Below are 12,085 nucleotides of genomic sequence, written 5' to 3'. Positions count from 1 at the left end.
GCAGCAGGCCAGGCAGCATCTATAGGAAGAGGTACAGTCAACGTTTTGGGCCGAGACCCTTCATCAGGACTAACTGAAAGAAGAGCTAGTAAGAGATTTGAAAGTGGGAGGGGGAGGGGGAGTTCCAAAATGATAGGAGAAGACAAGAGGGGGAGGGATGGAGGTAAGAGCTGGACAGTAGTTTGGCAAAAGGAATATGAGAGGATCATGGGACGTGAGGCCCAGGGAGAAAGAAAGGGGGAGGGGGGAAACCCAGAGGATGGGCAAGGGGTATAGTCAGAGGGACAGAGAGAAAAAAAGGAGAGTGAGAGAAAGAATGTGTGTATAAAAATAAGTAACAGATGGGGTACGAGGGGGAGGTGGGGCATTAGCGGAAGTTTGAGAAGTCAATGTTCATGCCATCAGGTTGGCGGCTACCCAGACAGAATATAAGGTGTTGTTCCTCCAACCTGAGTGTGGCTTCATCTTTACAGTAGAGGAGGCAGTGGATAGACATATCAGAATGGGAATGGGACATGGAATTAAACTGTGTGGCCACTGGGAGAACCTGCTTTCTCTGCCGGACAGAGTGTAGGTGTTCAGCGAAACGACCTCCCAGTCTGCGTCGGGTCTCGCCAATATATAGAAGGCCACACCAGGAGCACCGGACGCAGTATATCACCCCAGCCGACTCACAGGTGAAGTGTTGCCTCACCTGGAAGGACTGTCTGGGGTCCTGAGTGGTGGTAAGGGAGGAAGTGTAAGGGCATGTGTAGCACTTGTTCCGCTTACAAGGATAAGTGCCAGGAGGGAGATCGGTGGGGAGGGATGGGGGGGATGAATGGACAAGGGAGTCGCGTAGGGAGTGATCCCTGCGGAAAGCGGGGGGGGGGGAGGGAAAGATGTGCTTAGTGGTGGGATCCCATTGGAGGTGGCGGAAGTTATGGAGAATAATATGTTGGACCCAGAGGCTGGTGGGGTGGTAGGTGAGGACCAGGGGAACCCTATTCCTAGTGGGGTGGCGGGAGGATGGAGTGAGAGCAGATGTGCGCGAAATGGGGGAGATGCGTTTGAGAGCAGAGTTGATGGTGGAGGAAGGGAAGCCCCTTTCTTAAAAAAGGAGGACATCTCCCTCGTCCTGGAATGAAAAGCCTCATCCTGAGAGCAGATGCGGCGGAGACGGTGGAATTGCGAGAAGGGGATGGCACTGATGGACAGCATGGATTCTACACAAAACTGAACACACATTGTAACTGCGCTCCACCAGTTGATACAGACTTTCATAAAGGCCTCATTTACACCCAAACCATTGTACTGAACATTTCACCATGAAAATAACTGCTTAATGCTGAGCAATTATTCACAAGGTATTGTCTACTAGTGCCTGCCAAACCTGCGACTATCATAAGATTAGCCAAAGCATGGAACACCACCATGGAGATGCACAAATAGTTAATCACAGTCAACTGTTTGAGAAAATATTACACTTGTGTACGGTATATATTGTTGAAGGAACACATAAACTAAATGTGCTACCAGCATTCTGACAGAAATATTCATCAATTCTTGATATCACTAGATCCAAATCCAGGAACACTAAAAACCCTGTGGAATATGTTCACTGGGATTACACAAGTTCAAGAAGTTGATTCCTTACCACCTTAAGGAGCTAAAGGGATGGGCAATCAATGTCATTCCACAAATCAATAAATAATAAGAAACTTCACAACTTCCACAAATCAATAAATAATAAGAAACTTCACAACTTCATAAAATATCTTACTAGATGAAAACTGACTTGAAAAACAGAAAATGTTGGAAACACCAGCACATGTAGAAAGTAAAGTGGTATTAATTTTTGAAGTCTGAGATCCTTTGTCAAAACTGAGAAAGATTCTCCCCTCATCTGAGTGCTCTGGAGTAGAAAGAGGGAATTGACTTCTGAGTGGTTGCAGAAAACTCGTGTTCCGATCCCAAATCTCAATCACTGTACGTCATCTGCAATGTACCCGAGCTGTAGCTGTAATATCAAATTGAATGTTAAGATATCTTCTTCAAATTTTCCTACCCTAGACTCCAGGATTTTGGGCTTTTTGAAAGGCTATATGCACATTTACAATATCATGTTAAGGGGATAGCTAAATAAGAGAGGTGAGCTTAAACCATTAGATCTTCTATCTGTGAAGAGGTTGTAGAATTGGGGAAAGTGGAAAATGAACAATATTTAACAACATCCGTGCTGTTGCTGGTCAATAATTTCAACACAGATGTCCCTGCATCTTATTACTTATTACACTGAACTGCCTTGGGTGTTAATGAGACAGATTAAATAAATAAATTGTTCTCTTATTGTTTTGCTTAAGGGGCACGTGGCATATATCCTTATCATGATGTGACTGCTGATCTACTGGAATTTCATGAAACATGTTTTGGACTGGCTTGCCTCTTCTTTATTTTAATTCTGATTAATTCAACTAGGAAAGAGATTGAAAATAAAGATACTTAGACACATTTTTTCATTCTAACTCTTCAGTACCTGACATATGAACGAGTGATTATTGAGGACAGAGTTGAGAAGGAGAATGAATGGAAAAGACGGACACAAGAAGAAAAAGAGTATAGGAGCATTATTAAGGTAAAATTATATGCGTGGATATCATTAATAGTTATACGCAACATAATTGGATTCATGCCAGACCAACTATACCTAGCTACAGATCAATGTTCTTTATAATTGAATAATGTAGTTGCACAATATAAAATTTCTTCAGGATATCCCGTTCACCCAAATTGTTCTTAAATAAGTACTTCATGTCTTTAAATATGTGTGCAAAGTCACCATGCAAGGAATTCAAAATATAAATAATATATAATAACCAGTCCTGTGGGAATAAATGAGATGATGCTTTAGGTGTTGACTTGAGGTTATTTTTATGAAATGATTTATCTATAACCAATAGAACAAGGGCTGGCGTAATAAACTTAGGGGCATTCAGTGAGCTGATCTGGTGGAAAACAGACGATGGCTAACTGCAGATGATAGCAGAAGTGTTAGTAAGAGGCAATGACATCTGAGTCATACAGAATGTACTAATAAAGCAGAAGGTAAAAGACAAAATTGTGGAGGTTCTAGCATGAAAAAGATTGGCAAAGTGAAGCAGAATTCAGTAACAACAGCATATTAATCATCCCTACCATCAGACTCTCCATCAAGTGGGAATATCTTCCATTTTTTTCTCTAACAATGTACTTGTGTAAGTGCAATTCTACCTCTAAATTTGTAGATCTGATGAAAGATCAATAACTCTGCTTCTCCCTCCATTCATCCAGCCTGATTTGCTGAGAACTTCCAGGATTTTGTATTTTAGGAACTCTCAAATTTTATGTTATTTAAATAGTATAGTCTGGTTAAGTATTTATATATCCTACTTCTCTGAATGTTTGGTGAGATAATGGAAGCATTAGAGCAGGAATCGTCACATTCTTTAACATGGAAATGTGACTCTCAGTTTTCAGAACATATGTTTGCATTTCAAACAAATGTGGAAAGCTAAGTGGAAATAGTTTAATATGAAACCTTTTGTGAACAAATCGATCCATTAGATGGTTCAACTATAAATTTGTATATTGATAATGCAGTGTACTTACATAAACAATTTGGAATTATCACATTGCAATACATGACTTTTATACATATTTGTTACATTTTGTCTTTGACGGATATAAATGGACCATTGAGGCATTCAGAGTAAAATAGTGAACTCAGTTTTAGGGGGTTTGGGCCAATAAGTAGTAATATATAAAAAAAACTTCTGGGTTTTGCTGTACAAAAAAAAGCTAACAATCAAATAACACACACAAAATGCTGGGGAACTCAGCAGGCCAGACAGCATCTATGGAAAAGAGTACGGTTGACGTTTTGGGCCGAGACCCTTCTTCAGGACAGACGTAGGGTCTCAGCCCGACACATTGACTGTACTCTTTTCCATAGATTCTGCCTGACCTGGTGAGTTCCTCCAGCATTTTGTGTGTGTTGCTTTGATTTCATTTTCTCTTGTGTGTGATTCAACAATCAAATAACTTGTTTGCTTCACTTCTTGGATCAGATAATATTACAAAAACTCACTGAATATCTTTTTGTGTGAAATATTTAATCTTTCCCTTTTTCACAGCTTCAGTCATGGTGGCGAGGGGTTATGGTTCGTAGGGGAATTGGTATCTACAAGCATGTTAAAAAGAAAGCGGAAATCAAAGGAAAGGCCAAAGGAAAAGGGAAGAAGGATGATAAAAAGAAGAAAAAATGAAACCACTTCTGAACTTAGAAACTTTACAGCATGCCCAACTTTTGTTTCAACGTGGAAGATTATTACTTGGTAATACAGTTCAATTTGCACTGACCAAATAAGACTTCAGTTTATACAAAATCAACTACTAATCGTACCAATAATTGACCTTTTATACTTTTCACCTTGGGAAAACAATATCAATGCTTTATGTCTTACTACTATAACTTGTTTCTTAGCATTTTCATTCTCATTGTAAATTCTTCCATTCTCCATACTTTCAAGACCCACCTTCCTGCGTTCCAAACTCACAACTATCTAAAGATAATAAAATGCAAATTATGACATTAAATTTTAATGGAAGATCTTTTGCTGTGACACCTCTTAAGAAAACTTTGTCGTTATTCTCAAGGGCACAATGGAATAAAAAGCAATAAACTGTTAGCCGGAGGAGCTCAGCAGGTCAAGCAGCATCTAGCGAGGAAATAAATTCTCAAAGTTACAGGTCAAAACTCTGCATCCGGACCATGTTTATACTACTGTTGACACTACTTATAATATAAACAGTCACCATATTATAACAGGGTTACACCCCCAAGGATTGTTTGTAACCCAAATTGTTCGAGAGCCAGAATTTCCATACTCTTCCGCTAAGGGAAATATCTTCAAGTCCTTTAGAATTTTGTGACCCAGGTTTTACTTTTGTCAACATTAGAAAAGTCATAGGGACCTTGAAATTTACATGCATACACTGCTTAATGCAGAAACCCCATAATTGCTGCTGGTAATCTAGGCTATGGTACTTGTAGATCTTCTGAAGAATCATAGAATTGTGGAGCATAGAACATAGAACCATTAGGCCCATGCTCATTATTTTCCCTCATTTATACCAATCCCATTTTCCCACATTAAGTTCAACTACCTATTTAGATGCCTATCTAAATGTCTCTTAAAAGCAGAAACTGTATTTTGTTCTATCACAAACCATGAGGGTCCCAGCATCAATCTCTGTGATACCCCACTGGTCAAAGACCTCCAATCAGAAAGGTATCCTTACACCATCACACTCTTCTTCCTATCACTAAGATAATTGTGAGATCCAATTAGCCCAGCTTCCTTGGATCCCGTGCACCTTAACCTTCTACTGCCCTGCCTTCATCAATCTTCTCAGCTGCCTCTTGAGAAAATCTCAATTGAATTAGTGAGGCAGGATTTCCCCCCACACAGCTTATGCTAACTCTTCCTGACTTTCCAAATGTACATAAATCCCTCGGGATATTAACAATAATTTTCCTGCCATTGGCATCAGGCTCACCGGCTTGTCATTCCCTCTATGCATAATCATGGGAGATTAGTGAATACAGGTAAACCCAAGGAACTTGTGAACTGAAAATATTATACTTTGTTACAAGTGAGTTGTTAATAGTTTATCAAACCATAATTACTGCTTAGCAAACTCTTAAACTCTAGTAAATTAATTCCGTGTATGGATTGATATCTCCAATAAATAGTACAAAACATACTTTGAAAATAAAACTCTTTTGGAAAAAATATTTTACGTTGTACCTTAATGTCTATACTTGTTTTATATTCTTACAAAACGTGTGAAGAAAAAAAGATAGTTGTAAGGTTGAAGACTCAAATTTGCAAAAAGTTGCTGTAATCTGGAGCAACCTATGCTGCTCAAGGAAATCAGTAGTTTGTTCAGTATTTTTGGTTTGAAGGGAATTACTGATGTTTTGTGTTGAGAACCTGAAGCAGGATTGATGCAAGGTCTTGATCTGAAATGTTGATAATTCCCTTTCCTCCACAGATGTTGTTCGACCCATTGAGTGCCTCCTGCAGTTTAGACAATAGACAATAGGTGGAGGAGTAGGCCATTCAGCCCTTCGAGTCAGCACCGCCATTCACTGTGATCACGGCTGATCATCCACAGTCAGTATCCAGTTCCTGCCTTATCCCCATAACCTTTGATTCCGCTATCTTTAAGAGCTCTATCCATCTCTTTCTTGAAAGCATCCAGAGACTTGGCCTCCACAGCATTCTGGGGCAGAGCATTCCATATATCCACCACTCTCTGGGTGAAAAAGTTTTTCCTCAACTCCGTTCTAAATGGCCTACCCCTTATTCTTAAACTGTGGCCTCTGGTTCTGGACTCACCCTTCAGCGGGACCATGCTTCCTGCCTCCAGCGTATCCAATCCCTTAATAATCTTATATGTTTCAATAAGATCCCCCTCAGCCTTCTAAATTCCAGAGTATACAAGCCCAGTCGCTCCAATCTTTCGACATATGACAGTCCCGCCATCCCGGGAATTAACCTTGTGAACCTACGCTGCACTCCCTCAATAGCAAGAATGTTCTTCCTCAAATTTGGAAACCAAATCTGCACACAGTACTCTGGGTGTGGTCTCACCAGGGCCCTGTACAGCTGCAAAAGGACCTCTTTGCTCTTATACTCAATTCCCCTTGTTATGAAGGCCAGCATGCCATTAGCTTCCTTCACTGCCTGCTGTACTTGCATGCTTGCTTTCAGTGACTGATGTACAAGAACACCTAGATCTCGTTGTGCTTCCCCTTTTCCTAACTTGACTCCATTTAGATAATAATCTGCCTTCCTGTTCTTACCACTAAAGTGGATAACCTCACATTTATCCACATTAAACTGCATCTGCCATGCATCTGCCCACTCACCCAGCCTGTCCAAGTCACCCTGCATTTATTGCTGAAAGATTTCCTCGTTGATTTCCTTGTTCTCAGTGCAGCTTAATAACATTAGTCACTAGATGCAATGGATTGCCTTGAACTGAAGACTGTCAACATAAAAAAAAATACAGATCTGAAAAACAAAACATGTTGGAAATACTCAGTAGGCCTAGCAGCATCTTTCGTGATAAGTTGTTGTTTCAGGTCAATACATCACAGAAACTGAACACCTACAGTGCCTATAAAAAGTATTCACCACCACCTGGAAGTTTTTATCTTTTATTGTTTTAAAACATTGAATCACAGTGGATTTAATTTGGCTTTTTTGACACTGATCAACAGAAAAAGGCTCTTTTGTGTCAAAGTGAAAACAGACCTCTACAAAGTGAACTAAATTTATTACAAATATAAAACATAAAATAATTGTTGCATAAATATTCATCCCCCTTTAAAATGACACACCAAATCATCACTGGTGCAGCCAACTGGATTTAGAAATCACAATTTGTTAAATGGAGATGTGTTCTTTGAGACCTCTGTGCAGACAAGGTGTTCCAACTGATTGTAGTAAAAACACACCTGTATCTGGAAGTTCCAACTGCTGGTGAGTCAGTATCCTGGCAAAAACTACACCATGAAGACAAAAGAACTCTCCAAGCAACTCTGCAAGAGAAGGTTATTGAAAAGCACAATTCAGGTGATGGATACAAGAAAATTTCCAAGTGACTGAATATCCCTTGGAGTCGTCGTCGTTGTGCTATCCCTCGAGGTCAAGGATGATGGTCTTCTTTCTGTTGATCTACTTATGGGCTCTCAAGTGGCTTATGAGTCCAATCTTGGCTTTGAAAGTTCTTCCGCATTCAGGACAGGTAGTTCCAGATGGCAGATCGGGCTTTAGTTGTTGCTGCCTCTCTTTACATTTTCTTCTCTTTTCTTCTAATTCTGCACATCTGTTGGCTTCGAAAGTTGTGGTTCCTTCTCGGATGATGGCTTGCCAGAGTTTCCTGTCCTTTGCATTGGTTTCCCAATTGTTGATGTCGATGTTACATTTCTTCATGTTGGCTTTTAAGACATCTCTGAATCTCTTCTGTTGTCTGCCTCTTTTACGTTTGCCTTCTTTAAGCTGGGAGTAGAAGATTTGTTTTGGCAGACGTTCGTTTTTCATCCTAACAACATGACCGCTCCATCTTAGTTGGTTCTTGATGACATAGGCTTCAATGCTTGTTGTTTTTGCTTCATTTAGCACACTGACGTTGGTTCTTCTATCTTCCCAGCTAATATTTAAGATGTTTCGAAGTCAGCATTGATGGAACTTTTCAAGTGCCTTCAGATGTCGTTGGTATGTTGTCCAGGTTTCTGATGCATACAGGAGCGTTGGGATTACCACTGCTTTGTACACTAACATTCTGGTGTCTGTTCAGATGACATGATCGTGAAAGACTCTTGTTCGGAGACGTCCAAAAGCTGTTCCAGTGCATTTAAGATGATGTTGGATCTCGTCATTAAGGTCGACATTGGAGGAGAGGTGACTTCCAAGATACGGAAAGTGGTCCACGTTTTCCAGGGTTGTTTCGCCAAGTTGAATTGATGGTTCTATCCGATTTGTCTCAATTGGTGACGGTTGATAGATGATCTGAGTCTTCTTGGAATTGACAGTAAGTCCAAATTTCGTGTATGCACAGTTGAAGGCAGTCAGAATCAGTTGTAGGTGGTTTTCTGAAAGAGCTGTTGTCATCTGTGTATTGGAATTTGATGAGGGAACTCATGGATGTCTTCGTTTTGGACTTCAGATGGGCAAGATTGTAAAGTCTGCCATCTGTTCTGTAGACAATTTCGATTCCTGGGGGTAGGTCGTTCTTGATAATGTGGATGATTGTCGCAATGAAGATGGTGAACAAAGCTGGGGCAATCATGCATCCCTGTTTTACTCCTGATCTAACTTGAAAAGGCTCACAGTTACTGTTGCTGACCATTTCTGTGGCAAGCATGCCATCGTGGAGGAGTCTAGTCAATCAACAAGAAATGGAAAGAATATGGCACAACTGTAAATCTGCCTAGAGCAGGCCAACCTCAAAAACTGAGTGACTGAGCAAGAAGGGGACTGGTGAAGGAGGCCACCAAGAGACCTATGACAACTCTGGAGGAGTTACAAGCTTCAGTGGCTGAGATGGGAAAGACTGCATACAACTGTTGCCCGGGTTCTTCACCAGTCACAGTTTTATGGGAGAATGGAAGAGAAAGCCACTGTTGAAAAAAACTCACATGAAATCTTGGCTTGAATTTCCCAGAAGGCATTGGGAGACTCTGAAGTCAGCTGGAAGAAGGTTCTATGGTCTGATGAAAAGAAAATTGAGCCTTTTGGCTATCACATTTAAAGCTGTGTTTGGCATAAGCCAAACACTGCATATAATCAAAAACACACCATCCCTACCATGAAACATGGTGGTGGCTCAATCATGCTGTGGGGCTGCTTCACTGCAGCCGGCCCTGGAAGGCTTGTGAAGGTAGAGGGTAGAATGAATGCAGCTAAATACAGGGAAATCCTACATGAAAACTGTGACTTGGGAGATTTGTTTTCCAGCAAGACAATGACCCCAGGCATAAAGCTAAAGCTACACAGGAATGGCTCAAAAACACAAAGTTAATGTCCTGGAGTGGCCAAGTCAGAGTCCAGATCTCAATCCAATTGAGAATTTGTGGCTGGACTTGAAGAGGGTTGTTCACTCATGATCCCCATGCAATCTGACAGAGCTTGAGCAGTTTTGTAACGGAGAATGGGGAAAAATCGCAGTGTCTAGATGTGCAAAGCTGTTAGAGACCTATCCACATAGACTCAAGGCTGTAATTGCTGCCAAAAGTGTACCTACTAAATACTGACTTGAAGGGGTGAGTAATTATGCAATCAATTATTTTATGTTTCTTCTTCTTCTTCATGTGCTTTGCGCATTACATGCTTGGGTGATCATGGCTTTCCACATCCAATGATCCCTCGCAGCGTCAATGATATCTCGCACACTTAGATCTGTTAGTTCTTTCACAGTGTCCATATGTTTTCTCCTTTGCCTTCCTTTTCTGCGTTTCCCAGGCAAACGGCCTTGTAATGGAAGGCATTCTATTTCTCCCTTCTATTTCTACTTTACTTCTCCCTTTCTGATGACATGGCCCAGGAATTTAAGTTCCTTCTCATTTAATGTTCTCATTAAAGATTTTTTTGTATGGGCACGTTGGAGTACTGTCTCATTAATTACCCTATCTCTGTATGATATTTTCAGCATACTTCTAAGAAACCACTATTCTGATGCTTCTAAGTTTCTTTGGAGTTCTGGTGTTATAGTCCATGTTTCGGAAGCATACAGCAAGATTGACCAGATGTAACATTTTAGTAGCCTAAGCCTTGTTGTCATAGAAATGTGTCTGTTGGTAAAAATGGTTTCATTTTTTGGAAGTTGGTTTTGGCAATGGAAATTCTTCTTTTTATTTCTACTTTACTTCTAGCATCTTGTGATATAAAGCTACTGAGGTAATTAAAGCTGATCTTTTGTTCAATCTCTTGGTTACCTATGTACAATTGGTAGTTGGGAGTATTCTGCTGTTTTGATATTACCATACATTTGTTTTTTTAACAGTTGATGGCTAGACCAACATCTGCACTTGTTTGGACTACTTTGTCTAGGAGGATTTGTAAGTCTTCTGCAGCACTTGCTTTTAGGGTGGTATCGTCTGCATATCTTATATTGTTGATGTTAACACCTCCAATTTTTATCCCATCTAGGTCTTCTATTTCTCTGAGAATCATTTCACTATAGATATTAAATAATTCCGGTGAGGCAATGCATCCGTGTCTAACTCCTCTTTGAATTTTAGTCCAACTGCTTATATTATCATCAATTTTTATTGCCACCGTTTGATTCCAAGCAGCTGTTGGTCCCTTTCGTCAATGTTTAGTGAGAATTTGAAATAACTTTTCATGTTGCACTTTGTCGAATGCTTTAGTGAAATCAATAAAACATAAAAAGACATCATTTTGATATTCAATTGCCCTTTCTGAAAGCATTCGTAGTATGAAAATTGCGTTCCTAGTTCCCCTATCCTCAATAAACCCATATTGCAGTTTAGAAGTTTGCTATTAGGGTGGTATCGTCTGCATATCAACTGTTAAAAAAACAAATGTATGGTAATACCAAAACAGCAGAATACTCCCAACTGCCAATTGTACATAGGTACAGTTTAGAAGTTTCTGGTCTTAACTTGTCTTTAATTCGACTCAGAACAATGCTCAACAAAATCTTTATTATGTGACACATAAGACTGATTGTTCTATAATTTTCACAGTCAATAGCTCCAGGAATTTTTGACAGAGTTATAAATACTGATTTCAAGAGATTGTCAGGCAATACACCAGACTCATATATACCATTAAACTGTTCAAAAAGAATATCTATGCCCAGATCTTCTAGGGCTTGTATCATTTCCACTGAAGTTTCACTGAAAGTGGCTTTACTTCCTGAGAAAACTAAAGAAATTTGGCCTGTCCCCTAAAACCCTCACTAATTTTTATAGATGCACCATAGAAAGCATTCTTCTAGGGTGCATCACAACCTGGTATGGAAGTTGTCCTGTCCAAGACCGAAAGAAGCTGCAAAAGATCGTGAACATGGCACAGCACATCACACAAACCAATCTTCCGTCCTTGGACTCACTTTACACCGCACGCTGTTGGAGCAGTGCTGTCAGGATAATCAAGGATACGACCCACCCAGCCAACACACTTTTCGTCCCTCTTCCCTCCAGGAGAAGGCTCAGGAGCTTGAAGACTCGTATGGCCAGATTTGGGGACAGCTTCTTTCCAACTGTGATAAGACTGCTGAACGGATCCTGACCCAGATCTGGGCTGTACCCTCCAAATATCAGGACCTGCCTCTCGGTTTTTTTGCACTACCTTACTTTCCATTTTTCTATTTTCTATTTATGATTTATAATTTAAATTTTTAATATTTACTAATTTTTACTATTTTTAATATTTAATATTTGTAATCCAGGGAGTGGGAAGCGCAGAATCAAATATTGCTGTGATGATTGTACGTTCTAGTACCAATTGTTTGGCGACAATGAAGCATA

General features: G+C 40.1%; 1 protein-coding gene across 6 annotated transcripts in view; it reads left to right on the top strand.

The window, feature by feature from the left end:
* The window catches only part of iqcg (IQ motif containing G), an 83,638-nt gene extending 77,852 nt beyond the window's left edge, over positions 1-5,786 (top strand). For all 6 annotated transcript variants that reach the window (XM_063045625.1, XM_063045624.1, XM_063045621.1 and 3 more), the window contains 2 exons: positions 2,513-2,614; positions 4,152-5,786. In XM_063045625.1, coding sequence (XP_062901695.1) covers positions 2,513-2,614; positions 4,152-4,283 — 234 coding nt within the window. In that variant the 3' untranslated portion in view covers positions 4,284-5,786. The remainder of the gene's footprint in view (positions 1-2,512; positions 2,615-4,151) is intronic.
* The last annotated feature ends 6,299 nt before the right edge of the window (positions 5,787-12,085 follow it).

The sequence above is a fragment of the Mobula hypostoma genome, chromosome 4 (assembly GCF_963921235.1).
Source record: "Mobula hypostoma chromosome 4, sMobHyp1.1, whole genome shotgun sequence".
Lineage (NCBI taxonomy): Eukaryota > Metazoa > Chordata > Chondrichthyes > Myliobatiformes > Myliobatidae > Mobula > Mobula hypostoma.
This window is presented reverse-complemented; position numbering and strand designations above follow the sequence as displayed.